We start from the raw sequence: 17,046 nt of genomic DNA, 5'->3' as shown, positions 1-17,046 counted from the left end.
TTTGAAAAGAATGCATGTTCTCAAGTAATTAAGTTCAAGTTTCCATATTTGTTTATTACTTCAAATTGTGTTGTTCAGATTCATATTCATCCTGGGTTTCATTTTGTTTTTCTTTTTCAATCTCCCTAACCTATTAGTTACTGTCATGTGTGTTAAAATCTTCCATGTAACTGTAGGACTCAACTTCTCCTTATAAAGAACTTCACCCTTCTGATTATTTTTGCCTCCATATATTGAACCTATGTTGCTAGCTGCAATCAAGTTTAGACTTGTGACATATCCCTGATGAGCTGACCCTTTTATCATTATGCAGTTACTCTCAATTTCTCCTAAAGCTTTTTGCCTTAGGGTCTTTTTGTTGCCTTAAAGTCTATTTTGTTCAATATTAATATAGCTACATAATATTTATCAGATATATATTTTCTTTTTTTACTTATATCCTTGTGTTTGGAGTGTATCTCTTGAAAGTGGCAAGCAGCTGCATTTTTTAATTACAGCGTTGTAATCACTAATCCATAAGAATTTGTTCTTGCTATCTTCTGTTGTACTACATAGTTATCTTCCTTATCTGTTTCTTTTTCCTCCTTCCTTTGCTTCTTTTGAATGAATAGGTCCCCCATTCCATCTTCCCCTCTATTTATTGAAAGTTACCCTGGCAGTTTTTTGGGAATTTTTTTTGTTTTTTGTTTTTGTTTTAGTTTGTTTTTTTTTTTTTCTTTTTAGATGAAGTTTCGCTCTTGTTGCCCAGGCTGGAGTGCAGTGGTGCGATCTCGGCTCACTGCAACCTGTGCCTCCTGGGTTCCAGCAATTCTCCTGCCTCAGCCTCCTGAGTAGCTGGGATTACAGGCACCCACCACCACACCCAGCTAATTTTTGTATATTTAGTAGAGACGGGGTTTCATCATGTTGACCAGGCTGTTCCTGAACTCCTGACCTCAGGTGATCCACCTGCCTTGGCCTCCCGAAGTGTTGGGATTACAGGTGTGAGCCACTGCGCTCGGCCTACCCTGGCAGTTTTAACAAACACATTTATGTTAAGTTTCATCTTTTAAATGGTGGTATATTATACAGTGGAAAGTTCTATATCCATTTAAAAATTTTATTTCCAAAGGATATGTTATGGCACAGGGAAAGGTTCGCATAGCAAGGCATGGGAATCTATATGGTTATGATAGATGCGTGCATACACACAGCTGGTGCCCATTACTCCCAGCAGCTCAGCACCGAATGCGTGAGCACAGAACCGTTGCTCCCAGGGGAAATGCAAGGTTAGGTTCCTGTGAGCCTCTCATCACAACGCTTTTGCCAGCGAGTCAATATATCACCTTGTTTCATGTGTGCTTATGTTTAAAGACATTATTTAATATAAATTATTGATTAATATTGATCTCATGGCTAACGGTGCTGTTACTCACAGCTGAACGCTGATGTTACACACATTTTCTCTGTGAGGCACAGAGCAGCCTTTGTGCGCGTGGGAACACTAGACGGCACTTCAGCACCATGCTTGTGGGCCTTTCTCAACAATGAAACTATCAGCAAAAAGCACGAAAATGCAAAGGATATGATACTCAGTAGGCCAAGTCTGAGCGTGTGATGCAGGAGGACAGAGCATTGCTTAGCCTCCTCCGGAGATGCTCGCGGACGCTCATGACTTCAATATTTTTGCCACCCCGCGCATGTGTACAGATGACCACAAAAGTGACACAAGTTTTTGGGGTTACAAATACATTTTAGGGAGCAGGCAAATTTGCAAATACAGGATCCAGGAATAATGAGGTTCGTGTGTGTGTGTATGTGTGTGTGTGTGTGTGTGTGTGTGTGTGTGTGAAGTCACATTTTAAAATGTATTTTTAAAAGGACTAAAAGGGTACATACCAAATCTTTGGTATTTCTGGATGGTTTGGGGGTTTTGACATTTCCCAGATCGTAAGGATCATGAACTGACTTCATGTTCTAAAAGATGATAGACAAAAAGGCTCAGAATGTGGTCCTGTGTGGTATGTTTTTTCTAGCCCTGCTTCAGTGACAAGACCAGCAACCTGGAGGCTTACGTGAAATGGTTCAACAGGCTGTGCTACCTGGTGGCAACTGAGATCTGCATGGTGAGTAGACAGTCAGGGTGGCAGGCGGCCGGAGTCGGGAGGAGCCCACGGGGGAGGGAACCAGAAGGACACCTTGAGTCCTGTTCATTTCCAAGTCCAAGGCCAGGCTGGGCACCCCTCCAGGACTCCAGGTGACACCAGCTTTCCTACAGTGACATTCCCCTCCAAGTAGAACCCAGGCCAGATCCACCGGCCAGGCACAGAGGGTGCTGGAGAGGGTTTGCTGAAGGAGCGAGAGGCTGTCACTCCCAGCCCCAGTGGCTCTGCTCTCTCCATCTGTGCCGGCCTGCCTGGGGCAGCCTGGCCTGCAACTGGCCTTGTTTGGCTGGCTCGGGACCTAGAGGTGGACAAGATCTGACCTTTGAGCATTGGGAGATGCACGTAAAAGCCCATGGTTCTAGCTGCTCTTGGAAAGCACCAAGTCTCAGCAGCGTGGAGCCAGACGTGCTTGTCACTGAGTCGCAGTCCCGCCTGGCCACACCCACCCGTCCTCCTCCTTGCAGCAGAGGGACCCTCCTCTGGACTCACTCTCTCACCTTAAGATAAAGCCCAGGGGGCTGCTCATCCCAGGGCCAGGCTGGAGGCAGCGCCGGGCCAGGCTGGGCTCTCTGCAGCAGGTGCTGAGACTGAGTATGGGGCACGTGTTCATGAGGGGTCCACACCTGTGGAGAAGAGTAGAGAGGAGGCGGCCCCATGCGACGTGGCGATGGACACAGGAGTTGGCCTCTGTCCCTCACCTGGCTCAGCCTCCATCACAGGGCGGGCTGCCCTTCAAAGGACAGGGCCAGCCTTGGGTGGGCAGCTGTCTGTGGCCAAGACAGCCCCTGGAAGGGGGTTTGGTGACACATCTCAGAGCACAACACCCCACTTCTTGGTGGCAGTAAAGACCCTTGCTGCATCTTTGGTAGGCAAGCAACACCTACCTGTGTGGAAAGAATGCAACGCAGGCCCCACCGGTCCAGCCCACTTCCTACTCTCACACTGCTGGCTGCAGGCGAGAGGGCCGAGCCTGGGCGAATCCTGGCCTGGTCCCCCAGGGAGCCAGCTGTGGCCCAGGATGGCCGGGGAAGGACACGGTGTGGTTCTGCGCATCACAGGGGTCTGAAGTCCCGAGCGCCTGGCCACAGACAAGGGTTTACCAGTCACGCAGTTGTTAGATGGAGAGAGCAGAGGGGCTGCTCGAGGGACAGGCCTCAGGGCCAGCTTGTACCCCAGTGAGGGGAGAAAGCCCAGGGCTGGGGGCAACTGGGTGGGGCTCTCTCATTCAGGGAAGGAGTGGAGTGGGAGCTGGGCCCAGAGGGAGGAGGGCGCTGGAAGGGAGCCAAGGAGCATATCCCGAAGGTGCCTCTCAGCAGCTCCAGGGCTGCAGGGGGTGCCCGTGCCCCCACCTAGCCCTCTGTGGCATTGGGCTCTGCTGGCTCGGCCCATGAAGCACTCTGAGACCCTGTTTACCCTGAGCCTCAAGTGCCTCAGCTCTGCAGTGGGTTTAGAGAAGGCAAAGAGGGCCAGCTGAGGGGAGCGGGCCTGGTCAGGGCAGGGTGGAGGCGTGTCACCGCTGAGGCTCTGCTGCCCTGTCCCCAGCCAGCCAAGAAGAAGCAGAGGGCCCAGGTGATTGAGTTCTTCATCGACGTGGCCCGCGAGTGCTTCAACATCGGCAACTTCAACTCCCTCATGGCTATCATCTGTGAGTGGGCCGTCCCAGGCCTGCAGTCCCCAGTGGAGGGCCCCCCCAGAGGTGGGAGTGGGTGCAGCCAGGCAGGCAGAGTGCACGCCAGGGCCCACCTCTGAGCAGTGGGAGGGCGTGGGCCAGGCTCTCTGAAGGCCTGGACAGCCCCATGTCCCCACCTCAGAGGTCCTGGGGAGCCGCCTCTTTTGAGGCAAGCCCAGTCCCCTCGGGATGTTTGGTGAGGGCTTGGTGGTATGTCCCCAGACCCAGAGAGAACGAGGGCCCAGTGCAGGTGCTCGGTACAGAATGGGACCAGCATGGTGGCAGCAGGCCCACCTGACCATGACGTCCACCAGCATCCCCTCACCCACCCACCGTGTGACAGGCTGAGCCCTGCAGACCCCAGCCCTGGTCAGGGTGCAGTCCAGGGAGCTGCAGCTACACAGAGGCACCCCTGTCCCAGGAGCAGCCCTCTCCAGCCCTCCCTCCCTCTTCCAGCCGGCATGAACATGAGCCCTGTCTCCAGGCTGAAGAAGACCTGGGCCAAAGTGAAGACGGCCAAGTTTTTCATCCTCGAGGTAAATGAGGCTGCTGGGCTGCTGGCTGCCTCCGGCCATCCCCTGGGCAGAACTGCCCACATGCATCCCTGTCTCCTTCCAGCACCAGATGGACCCAACGGGGAATTTCTGCAACTACAGGACAGCCCTGCGAGGGGCGGCCCACCGCTTCCTGACGGCCCACAGCAGCCGAGAGAAGGTAGGTCAGGGCCATGTTGGCCCAGGGGGGCTGCAGCAGGGAACCTGGGTGCTGGCTCAGAGTTCACCTGCTGCAGCTCCTGCCCCCTGCAGCATCAGTAATAGACAGCCAGGTCTCCTTGCTTGCATGCCTCCAGTGTGGGGAACACACCACCTCCCAAAACCTGAGGGAAGCCAGCCTCAGACAGCTCTGACTGATAGGAAGTGCTTCCTGAGGGCCTGAAGCCGGGCTGCCTGGGGTCATCCTTTCTTGGGGGGCCACGCGAGTGAGGCCACTTTGTCTTCTGCTCACCAGTTCTTCAGAGCCCCCACGGCCCCTCCTCTCTTCTCCTGAGTCAGCGGCCCCAGACCTGCCCTGCCACACTACGGTTTCCAGGCTCCTCCCCACTTGGGGCCCTTTGGTCCCTAAACAGCTCCATTTGTCAAAATTTCTTCTGTTTCAGATAAAACTGAGGTTCCAGGTACACAGGATCTTCCACCTCCCTGATTCTAAACATAATACTTTTATTTATGTGGCCTCAGATCACATTTACATTTTTGGCAATCACTGAACTCAGCTTTTTCCTCACCCAAACTGCCTGTTCACAGCTTGTATTCTTTTTTTTTTTTGGAGATGGAGTCTCTCTCTGTCGCCCAGGCTGGAGTGCAGAGGTGCAATCTTGGCTCACTTTAACCTCCACCTCCTGGGTTCAAGCGCTGCCTCAGCCTTCCAAGTAGCTGGGATTATAGGCGCCTGCCACCACGCCCAGCTAATTTTTGTATTTTTAGTAGAGGCGGAGTTTCACCATATTGGCCAGGATAGTCTTAAACTCCTGACGTCAGGTGATTTGCCTGCCTTGGCCTCCCAAAGTGCTAGGATTACATGCGTGAGCCACTGCACCCAGCCACAGCCTGTATTCTTATATACCTGCATTTGTGGGGCCTTTGCTGACCTGATCAATTTTATTTTTCCTCCAAATTCTACTCATGGCCTGTGGTACAGAGAGTCATGGACAGGCTCTGGGATTGCAATGATCCTCTGGGTTGAAACCTGTTACCATCCTGATGATTAGAGTTGTTCATCTCTATGGAGAGGAAACTCCAAGATTTGTACCTTTGAAGGCCCGTGCCGTGCAGGAACATTAGTGGAATCAGGTCCCTGCTGTGGTTCGTGCATGTCTGTCTCCAGCTTGAGGGATAATAGAACACATGGCTGTTGTTGAAATTCAGGTCCCCCTGGAATTGCACTGGAGGGATGCCAGTGGGCAAGTTTGGGAAGCAAGCTGAGGTGTGCACGCTTGTGCCACCTGCCAGGCCTTCTTGGCCCTCCACCCAAGGGGCAGACACCAGCCACACAGATGGCTCTGTCCTGTCCAGCTGGCCTTTCCTGTTCAGGCTGTGAGTGTGTCAGTGACTCTGGGTCCCAGGCAGGGGTCTGCCGCAGAGGGGAGCAGCAGCCAGGGATGCGAGACCTCAAATTGCAGGGCAGGTGGGCGGCCCACCAGGAGCCAGAGCCCAGGAAGCTAGACAGCAGGGGTAGGAACCTCATGTCACTGAGCACCTGCCTCATCCCAGCCACTTGGCCTCCAAACCCCAACTGAATTCTGACAACTAATCTGGGGGCATCAGCATTGCCAATTCCCAGATCAGCAGACTGAGTCTCGGGTGGGAGACCTCACTAGTCCACTCACACTGCAGGTAGGTGGCAGAGCCAGGATCACACTCCAGCCTGTCTGGCTCTGAAGCTCGTGGTCTGCACACCAGCAGGCTGACTCCTGTTCCCAGGCATTGGGTGTGTGTGGTGGTCGCAGGGCACTGGCTACGGGCCTAGGTTGGATGCAGAGTCGGTGTACAGGAGCTTGGTGCCGAGCTGGGCTGGGAGCCGTCAGCCATGGCCTGGGCGCTCCGCACTGCTTCCTTCATCTCTGCTGGGACACGGGGGCTGTGGGGCAGGTAGACAGACTGGGATTCAGATGCCTGTGTTCTGAGCCCCTTCCAGCCCTGGGTGCTGGGATGCTGTGCATTGGTGCTGTAGGCGGGCGGCTTACAGCTGTGTATTTACTTTAACCTCATTCTCTAACTTCCAGAGAGAGACGGGTCATGGGCTAGGCCCACAAAAGCTGCTTTATGGGTGGAGAGGGGTGGAGGGGCAGAGGGAGGGAAGGAAGGAGGAAGGGATACTTAGAGCCGTGCTCACAGCTTCCTGGCGCCCCAGCTGAGTTGATGGGCTGGGAGATCTCGGTGGTCATAGCACTTTACGCTTCTTTCCTGTCTGTGGGCAGCTCCTGTCTGCCCCTCTCCCAGTCTGTGTCACAGGGCCCACTTATCTGGGTGACCTCCAAGCTGACCCGGGCTCTAATTAAACTTCTCACATCAGAAGCAAGGGCAATGGCTTTGCAGATACAAAGGCCTGTTTGGCTGCTGTGAGGGCAGGGAGACCAGGTCAGACATGGGGGGTGGCCTTGAGTGGCGTGGCCGTGGCGGAAGGGGTGAGAAGTGCTCGCGTATGGGATGCGCCACCTCTCGAGGACCAGCTCAATGCCCCTGCCTCCAGGAGGCCCAGACCAGGTCCCAGAGGAGCCTCCTCTTCGTGCAGAGTCCCGCACTCCTTAAACCCCCTCCCTGTCTTGGCGCATCTACCTATTCCAACACAGTTCAGCTGTCCAGAACCCGCACTAGGACTGGGGACTCAGCACCACTGAGGGAGGGCACAGACACAGACCACCCCCACAATCCCCCCCACCACTGATCCCGGCACAGTGAGGAAGAGGCAGGACAGGGCACTAGGGCAGAGCCACCTGGGACTCAGCCCTGCTTCCGCTGCTCACTGTTGTGTGATCTTATGCAAGGTATTTAACCTCTCTGGGCCTCAGCTTCCTCATGTATAAATGGGGTTGTAAGAGCCCTGCTTCACAGGACCATGTAAAGATGGAAAGTAATCGTGTGTATAGCTCAGCAGTGAGGCACTCAGGCTTGATAAAGGCATAAGTAGCGGGCTCTGTGGGAGCACAGATGGAGGCTAAACCCAGCCGGCAGTGGGGAGTTGGGATTAGCAAAGATTTGCCAGATGAGGCCTCCTCATTTTGTAGGTTACTCCTACAACTGTGTCTCCCACTACAATGAGGTCAGGAGTGAAGAGTCTGGTGGGGGCCTGCACGCAGCCCGCAGCCCTTCACAGGCTGGGTCCATGAGCCTTTCTTTGCCTTCGGGCAGTGGAGCAAGAATGCTTTTGGTCTAACAGTAAGTGCATCAGGATCAGATCTTTAGCATCAAGAAAGACATAGGGGGACAAACTGTTAAATTTTTTTTTTTTAAAAAAAAGGAGGCCACCTGGGGAGGCTGAGGCGAGCAGATCACAAGGTCAGGAGTTCGAGACCAGCCTGGCCAACATGGTGAAACCCCATCTCTACTAAAAATACAAAAACTAGCCGGGCATGACGGCAGGTGCCTGTAATGCCAGCTACTCAGGAGGCTGAAGCAGGAGAATCACTTGAACCTGGGAGGCGGAGCTTGCAGTGAGCCCAGATCACGCCATTGCACACCAGCCTGGGCGACAGAGCGAGACTCCATCTCAAAAAAAAAAAAAAAAAAAAAAAAGGAGGCCACCAAATTTCAGAACAGTTGATGCACATCTGTTCCATGTGTCTTTAACAGTGTGTTCAGCAGGGACTGCACCTGCCGGTGCACACGAGCCTGTGGACCTTTGGATGGTGATGGGGGTAGTGGGGACCTACCAGCCCCTCCCAGAAGGCAGTGGAAGGAATATTCAAGGGTCATCATGACTGTGCATCTCTTACCCAGCCCCAGGACAGGCGGCGGCACCACGGCGCTCTGCAGGGTGATGCGCGCCTGCTCCTTTCTTTGTGGTCCTTATTGCCCTCCATGGTGCACAGGAATTCGCCTTGTAACCCGTGAAGCCCCGAGGACCCAGCTAGCCCAGGAAGTCTCCCCTGCCCTCTGCACCCTGGGGTCGGGTCTGAGGTCCCTGGGGCAGCTATCTGCTGGCAAGGCTGCCCCCCGTCCTGGAGCCTGCTGTGTGGAGGGCTGGCTGGGGCCGACCTGCCCCCTCTTTCTTCCAGATTGTCATTCCTTTCTTCAGCCTGCTCATCAAAGACATCTACTTCCTGAATGAGGGCTGCGCCAACCGCCTTCCCAATGGACACGTCAACTTTGAGGTAGGACCTGCGTGCGGACCGCCACTGAGGTAGACAGGCCGGAAAAGTTCCCAGGGCAGGACCACTGGCCCTTGCACACCCAGCTTCATGGGGGACCCTGGGGCAGAATGAGCAGTTCACAGCCGACCTCGGCAAGGTTATCAGGGTCCTCCCACCCTGACATCCACTGCAGTGGAGATGCTGAGGCTCAGGGTCATGTCCATCCAGGCTGCACCTCACGGCCAGCACAGGTGAAGCAGGGTCCATCTGAGCCCTTGAGGAGCACCAGGCTGGCAAGAAAGGCAGCTCTGTGGGCCCACAGTGACAACTGGCAAGGCACTGTGACAGGGGCTGTGCCCTGGGGTTCAGGACCAGCCCAAAGGCGGAGCCTTGAGCAGCAGGAGGAAGCTATCAGGCCAAGGCCAGAGTGAACAGAAAAGAAAGAATTCTGCTCCCTCTGTAGACACTCACCACTCTCAGCTCAAGTGTCTCCTCCTCCAGGAAGCCTCCCCGGACCTCCCAGACAGAGATAGCCCACCTGTCAGGCCTCCCAAAGCACAGCAGGCTGGGCATCCCTCCATCCATCCTCGATCCCTCCATCCATCCTCGATCCCTCCGTCCATCCTCGGTCCCTCCGTCCATCCTCGGTCCCTCGTCCATCCTCGGTCCCTCCGTCCATCCTCGATCCCTCCATCCATCCTTGGTCACTGTACCCAAGTCCCTGAGCTCCTGAGAAGAAAGGCCAGGCTGACCCGCTCCATATCCTGACCTCCAAAAGGGTCCACCCAGCACACGTGTCTCGGCGTAGCTGGTGAGCTAGGCAGACCCTGAGTCAGACAGAGCATGCCATGCAGCAGCTGGACCCATGGTCTGTAGGAAGGAGAGGGCTCTTCTCCCACTGAGAGCCAGCCCCACCCTAGCATTGGCCTTAGCAGTGGGTGACACAGTGGGTGTGAGGCCCCACCCAGCCTCCAACTCCAAGGAGCCGTAAGTCCTGGGCCAGTCACCAGTCACTGCTCTGTCTGAGCCTCAGTCTCTCCCTGTGTAAGATGGGTCTTCAACTGTAGCCCAGAGAGGGGCTGGGGGTAGAGGTGCAGCATGGCCTCCATGGGCTATGAGTGTCCCCTGCAGCTGGGAACCACGGCGCATGGCCAGACCCTTGGGCCTGGAGCTGCCCTCCTCACAGACACCCCAGCAGACCGCCACATGCTGCCCACAGGCCTGGTTAGAGGGTCCCAGGCCGCCTCACCTGTTAGGTTAGCCCAGGCTGGAGGTGATGTGGGCAAGATTGGACTTAGGCAAGACACTGCAGGGGCCCAGGGAACTAGGATCCTCCTCCAAAGGTGACACCAGCCCAGAGCCAGGTGTGGGAACCCCTGCCTTAGCCCTTCCTGAATTGATCCTCAGAGCTGAGGCCAGGGACAGGTGAGACTGCAAGGTGCTTGTGTGGTCCCAGCTTTGGGGAGTGAGCAGAAGGGACTGGACCTGGCTTCCAGGGCAGATCGGGGGTGTCGTGGAGCGGGGGTCCCTGCCATTCACAACTGTGCACTGCTCTTTATTTAAAGTTGGCACCTTTTTTAAAAAATTAAATACATGTGTTTACATTTTACTTAAATAAAATCACACTTAAATGAATTACTTAAGTCTTACTTAAATATACCTATTTAAATATATTTGCATAATTACGTAAATCAACAAACATGTATCACTTGCCATACATAGAGGATAACAACAAAGTAAATACAATGACATAAAACCACGCCCACTCTTGCTCCACGCAGGCTGCAGGCCGGGACTGCTCTCGCCCTCATTTATCGCCCCCTGCTCCTCCTCAGAGCCCGAAAGTCACTGGGTGTTGAGAGAGTCTCTGCCAGGACCAGCCCCTCCCCCTCATGGGGACCTCCAGGCACTGGAGTGCCTCCATTCTGTGTCTCTGTAACCCCTGGCAGAAATTCCTGGAGCTGGCCAAGCAGGTGGGGGAGTTCATCACCTGGAAACAAGTGGAGTGTCCCTTCGAGCAAGACCCCAGCATCACCCACTACCTGTACACCGCCCCCATCTTCAGTGAGGATGGTAAGGTAGCCCTGCAGCCCTCCTGCCTACTGGGCCACGGGACCCTGGGGTAGCCTCTCAGTCACCATTCAGGACCCCTGCTCTGAGTAGGTTAGGGATGCACCCTGCCCACCTGGGCTGGCTCCGGGAGGGAACAAGGAGGGCTCCATCCCCCTGGCTGGCCCATTGCCACTCCAGGAGGACAGGATGGGCCTGAGGAGGCCCAAGCTGGGACCTCAAGGACCCCTGGGGCCAGGCTCCTCCCCGGACACAGTTTGGACACCTTTGGAATTCTAAATCAGAACCATCTACCTATCTGACTCACTTTCCTCAGTAAAGTGGGGGTGATGATAAGAATCACCCTCGGCCAGGCACAGTGAGTCATGCCTATAATCCCAGCACTTTGGGAGATAGAGGCAGGCAGATCAGAAGGTCAAGAGTTCGAGACCAGCCTAACCAACATGGTGAAACCTGTCTCTACGAAAAATACAAAAATTAGCCGGGCATGGTGGTGCCTGCCTGTAATCCCAGCTACTTGGGAGGCTGAGGCAGGAGAATCGCTTGAACCCGGGAGGCAGAGGTTACAGTAAGCCGAGATGGCGCCACTGCACTCCATCCTGGGTGATAGAGCGAGACTCCGTTTCAAAAAAAAAAAAAGAATCACCCTCCCAGAGCTTACGTGGGGAGTGCCAAGCATAGCACTGACTGTGTAGGCGTGTATGTGTGTGCGGGTGTAACAGACACAGGCGCGAGGTGAGGCCTCTTTGCTGCAGAGTGCCATTCATTTCTGTCCTCTCCACTAAATAAGCATTTCCATGTGATCATTTGTCAGGTGTAAGCTTGCTTGCAAGGGTGCTAAGGGGGCAGGTCCCAGGGCCCCGCTTTCAGGAAGCAGAAGTGGTGGAGAAGCAAGTGGCCCTGTGGGCTTGAGCTAGGGTGGAATGGCCCCGTGGCCAGCCACATCACCCTGAGAGGGCCTGCTCAGGATGCAGAAGACCTGGTTCCTCATCACAGCAAGCATGTCACAGAGGGACCCACACTTAGGCTCAGCGGGCACTTTTACTTTCTGCCAAAAAAAAATAGGGGAGAAGGATCTTTTAATGATTTTGCTTTTGAATACTTTCAACTTTGCCATTTTATTGTTTATATTTTGAAGCTGGGAACTTTTTGGAGGGGGTTTCACCCGTATCTGTAGCCACCTCCCCCCAATGCCACTAAGAAGCTCAGCAGCTGATGAATAAACCTGTCTGAGCTGCTCCCACCCCAGCGAGCTGTGCAATGAGCAGGCCTCATCGTCTCTAAGGCTCTCCTGCAGTATCTGGAAAGTGGGGTGATGCGAGAACCTGCTCCCCAGGGCCACGGTGGGAATGCCTGGAGTTGCCCAGGCAAAGCCCACACAATTACACTCAATCCACACTAGTGCGTTAGTTTCCTATCGGTGCTGTCACGAATCACCACAAACTTAGTGGCTCAAAACAACACAAATTTATCCTTATACACTCCTGGAGATCAGAGGGCTCAAATCAGTTTCTCGGGGCTAAAATCAAGGTGTCAGCAGGGCTGGTTTCTTCTGGAGGCCCTGAGAGGAGAATCTATCTCCTGGCCTTTTTCAACTTCTAACGGCCACCTGTATTCCTTGGTTGTGGCCCCTTCCTTCATCTTCAAAGTGCGTCACTCCGATCTCTGCTTCCATCATCACATCATCTTCTCTCCACCATAGTCAAATCTCCCTTTGCCATCCTCTTATAAGGACGCCTGTGATTGCATTTAGGGCCCCCACATATAATCCAAGATATTCTCCACATCTCCAGAGCCTTCATTTAATCATGTCTATAAGGTTCCTTTTTGCCATAGAAGGTAACATTCAAAGGTCCTGGGATTAGAACCTGGATACCTCTGGGACATTATTCAACCTACTACCCTAATTATTATTATTATTATTATTATTATTATTATTATTATTATTATTATTATTATTTTTGAGACAGAGTCTCGCTCTGTCTCCCAGGCTGGAGTGCAGTAGCTCAATCTCAGCTTACTGCAAGCTCCGCCTTCCGGGTTCACGCCATTCTCCTGCCTCAGCCTCCCGAGTAGCTGGGACTACAGGTGCCGCCACCACGCCTGGCTAAATTTTTTTGTATTTTTAGTAGAGACCGGGTTTCACCGTGTTAGCCAGGATGGTCTCGATCTCCTGACCTCATGACCCGCCCACCTCAGCCTCCCAAAGTGCTGGGATTACAGGCGTGAGCCACCGCTCCGAGACCTACTACCCTAATTATTATGGTGATTGTTGTCATTAGCCAGCGACCTCTTCATGGAACTTGGGCATTAAGATGAGTCAAAGACACATGAAGAGAGGCATAGAGGAGTCTCAGGGCGGAGAGGGAGAAAAGAGGGGGGCATTTTATTTACTCCTTTAGTCAACCATATGTCTTCAGAGACTGCTGTGTGCCAGGCAACAATCTGGCAGTTAACACAGACAAAATTGGCCCTCCTGGAGCCCCATTAGAGAGGGGCATCTTCCATTTTTACTGTCTCCTTCCTTCTGTCCCTCCCACAACCCCAAAAAAGTGGAGGAAAGTAAAGTAAGAGACCTAGGATGTACTGAGCCCCAACTGGGTCACTTACAGCCCCTGACAAAAACCTGGCCCTGACCTCAGCTCCAGGCTTCCCCGGCAGGGCCCACCTGGCAATTAGTCAGCCTTGAATCTCCTTGAAGCAAATGAAAATATAGAAAGTCTCAGCAAAGAAATGGAAGATATAATAAGGAAGAGCCAATGGGAGTTTTAGAACTGAAAAATACAATAACTGAGAGGGAAAACTGAGTGAATGGGCTTAACAGCAGAATAAAGAAGGCAGAGGAAAAAATCTATGAACTGGAAGATAGAACAATAGAAATTATACAATCTGAACAACAGGGAGAAAAAAGACTGAAATGGCCGGGCGCGGTGGCTCATGCTTGTAATCCCAGCACTTTGGGAGGCCGAGGTGGGCAGATCATGAGGTCAGGAGATCGAGACCATCCTGGCTAACACGGTGAAACCCCATCTCTACTAAAAATACAAAAAATTAGCCGGGCATGGTGTCGGGCACCTGTAGTCCCAGCTACTCAGGAGGCTGAGGGAGGAGAATCGCTTGAACCCAGGAGGTGGAGGTTACAGTGAGCCAAGATCACACCACTGCACTCCAGCCTGGGCCACGGAGTGAGACTCTGTCTCAAAAAAAAAAAAAAGAAAGAAAGAAAGAAAATAGACTGAAACATATTTTCAGAGACCTGTGGGATTATAACCAAAGATCCCACACTCATGTCATCACAGTCTGTGGAGGAGAGGAAAAAGAGGGCAGGACTGAAAAAGTACTCAAAGAAATAATGGCTAGAAAGTTCCCAGAGTTGGAAAAAAAACATAAACCTACAGATTCAAGAAGCTGAATGATCCCCAAAAGGAAAAACTAAAGAAACCCCTACCAAGACCCATTGTAGTCAAACTTCTGAAAACTGAAGAAAAAGAAACAAATCTTGAGGCCAAGCACAGTGGCTCACACCTGTACTCTCAGCACTTTGGGAGGCTGAGGCAGGTGGATTGGTTGAGGCCAGGAATTCGAGACCAGCCTGACCAACATGGCAAAACCTCATCTCTACTACAAATACAAAATTTAGCCAGCTGTGGTGGCACATGCCTATAATCCCAGCTACTCGGGTGGCTGAGGCACAAGAATTGCTTTAACCTGGAAGGCAAAGGTTGCAGTGAGCTGAGATTGTGCCACTGCACTCCAGCCTGGGTGACAGAGCAAGACTCTGTCTCAAAGAAAAAAAAAAGTTTAGGCTGATGAAAGAAATCAAGGAAGATGTAGGTAAGTGGAGACATAGGATGTTCACGAACGCAAAGACTGCATAGCAAAGGTATTAATTCTCCTCCTAGAATTTAAGTAGAGGTTTAATGCAATTCCTACCCAAATCCCAGCAAGACTCTTTGTAAGATAGAGATGAGATTCTCCTAAAATTTGTATGGGAAGTCAAAGGAACTAGAATTGCTAGAACAATCTTGAAAAGGATTCGTGGGAGGAATGAGTCTGCTTGATGTTAAGGCTGATACGATAGAACTACAGTTGTTAAGACAGCACAGTATTAGGGGAGGGATGGACGCATGGATCAATGGGACAGAATAGAGAACCCAGAAAGAGACCCACACAAATATACCAGGTGATTTTTGACACACACACACAAAAAAAAAACAATGGAGGAAAGCTAGCCCTCCAACAAACAGTGCCGGGGCATCCGGACATCCACAGACCAAAACATGAACCCCAGCCCAAGCCTCACACCTTATACAAATAATTAGCTCAGCATGGATCACAGACTAAAATGTAAAATGTAAACCTATACAACTTTTAGCAGGGAAAAGCAAGAGATAACCCTCAGAATATAGGGCTAGATAAAGAGTTTCTTATTCCAAATATGCCATTATGATATGACCCAGCCATTGCATTCTTGGGCAGTTAGTTATTCTAGAGAAATAAAGACTCATGTATTTATACATCATTTGAAGTGAGTTTCACACAAAAGCAAAAGCCCTCACGCAAATATTATAGAGCTACGGTCGTTAAGACAGCACAGTATTAGAGGAGGGATGGACACATGGATCAATGGGACAGAATGGAGAACCCAGAAAGAGACCCACACAGATATACCACGTGTAGAACAGGTTATTATCATCAACCATAATTGTGACATTTCACTTCATTTTCTGTCTAGGTCTTTATTTGGCTTCTTATGAAAGTGAGAGCCCAGAGAACCAAACAGAAAAAGAGAGATGGAAAGCTCTAAGGTGAGTCTTCCCGCCGAGGTGGGGCCCAGGGGCTGCTTGGGACCAGGACAGGGCCGAGGGGCTTCCGAGATACCCAGGTCTCCAGCCTCCTGGGAGCCTGAGCAGCCCACAGTGGGGATCAAGCCACAGTCATAGGGATGAGGAGAGGAGGCTGAGCCTGTGACTCCCCCATGGCTGGTGGCTGCCTCTGTGGGCAGTCAAGATGCATGTCCCAGGGACAGGGACTCCCAGTCTATATTTGTATGCCAGACAGTGGGACACACACCCCACCTCCTTCTTGCTCGGCGTGTTAACACGTCCAAGTGGCAGCCGGAAATGATCCATAGCAATGGACTTCGAGGGCTGAGCCGCAGGGATTTGCAGAGCACCCCTCTGGGGCAGGAGGCCGGCTCTTCTCAGCGCACTGAGAAAGTGGCTCTGCTGGAGAGCAGTCTAACTGGGGTGGGGAGCTCCAGGCTCTCACCGCTCCCGACATGCTTCAATCTGCAGATCTTCTATTTTGGGGAAGACATGAAAGCGCTGAGCTGAGGGACGAGGAAGAGATGGAGCCCGCAGAAGCCGTCCACAGCCCTGCCTCAGTGGCCCAGCGGGCAGAGGTGGGGGAGCGCCTCACTACTTTGCAAATGCCGACCCCGTGGCCTGCTGCCCCCCACAGTGGCCATACGGGCACAGGAGACCTTTTGTGGGACTTTGGCCCTGGCAGGACCCAGGGCCTCCAGACGTGCGGGCAGCACATGCCTTGGGGACATCCTGCCTTTAGGACCGTGGGGCCTGGTCAGTCTGTCCATCCTCGGCAAGGACACAACACTGCCCCAGAGGGTGGGGCCGCTGCAAGCTCGAGACCTTGCTTGCTTGGTGAAATGTGCCACTTTGGCCACCACCCACAGTGTGTCACCAGGTGGCTTGGGAACTTCTAGAGCTACAGCAGGCATCACGGTGCAACATGAGATGCCTGCGCCAGCCCCAAGCCCACTGGCAGCCACTGCCATTCCGCCCATGGTCCCTCACCCTGCCCTGCCGACGAGCTTGTCTCTGCAGCCCCAGGTACCCCCTTCCTGGATGCTGCTGGCCCCAGGAGATAGCTTCCTGGTAACAGCTGTGGAACGCGTCAGCAGGACAAACTGGACACATGGAGTTACAGTGTGTACACGGCAGTCCCGCCACCCAGCCCCCTTGTAAACTCTAGTCGCTATAAACACACCCGTAAACTCTGCCTATCCATGTCCACTGCATGTCCACCCCATGGCAGGTTTTCAACTCAGCCCGGGGACTGATGTAGCCACAGTTCAGGCATGGGACCGGGTAACCGTTTCCCATCCAGAGACCCCGTGTCGTGCTCACAGAGCCTGGTGCGTGGTGGATGCTCAGTTAACCTTTGGGATACCCACAGCCTTGCCTGGTGCCCCTTGTCTAGAGCAGGGCATGAGGAAGCCAACAAAACCCCCTTGGCCCACCAGCAGGCCCCTCCCACAGCCCCACCCTGTCTGTTTCCAGCCCCTCACAAACTGA

The 17,046-nt window shown here is 53.1% G+C and overlaps 1 protein-coding gene across 1 annotated transcript in view; it reads left to right on the top strand.

Annotated features, from left to right (window-relative positions):
* Window positions 1–16,746, top strand: part of RASGEF1C (RasGEF domain family member 1C) — a 107,421-nt gene extending 90,675 nt beyond the window's left edge. The window contains exons 7-14 of the mRNA XM_054489157.2: window positions 2,016–2,105; window positions 3,687–3,789; window positions 4,270–4,349; window positions 4,432–4,527; window positions 8,585–8,680; window positions 10,609–10,732; window positions 15,465–15,537; window positions 16,027–16,746. Coding sequence (XP_054345132.1) covers window positions 2,016–2,105; window positions 3,687–3,789; window positions 4,270–4,349; window positions 4,432–4,527; window positions 8,585–8,680; window positions 10,609–10,732; window positions 15,465–15,537; window positions 16,027–16,051 — 687 coding nt within the window. The 3' untranslated portion in view covers window positions 16,052–16,746. The remainder of the gene's footprint in view (window positions 1–2,015; window positions 2,106–3,686; window positions 3,790–4,269; window positions 4,350–4,431; window positions 4,528–8,584; window positions 8,681–10,608; window positions 10,733–15,464; window positions 15,538–16,026) is intronic.
* Window positions 16,747–17,046: the final 300 nt, after the last annotated feature.

Source organism: Pongo pygmaeus, chromosome 4, assembly GCF_028885625.2.
Source record: "Pongo pygmaeus isolate AG05252 chromosome 4, NHGRI_mPonPyg2-v2.0_pri, whole genome shotgun sequence".
Lineage (NCBI taxonomy): Eukaryota > Metazoa > Chordata > Mammalia > Primates > Hominidae > Pongo > Pongo pygmaeus.
The sequence above is the reverse complement of the archived record's forward strand: the minus strand, read 5'-3'. Positions and strand labels throughout refer to the sequence as shown.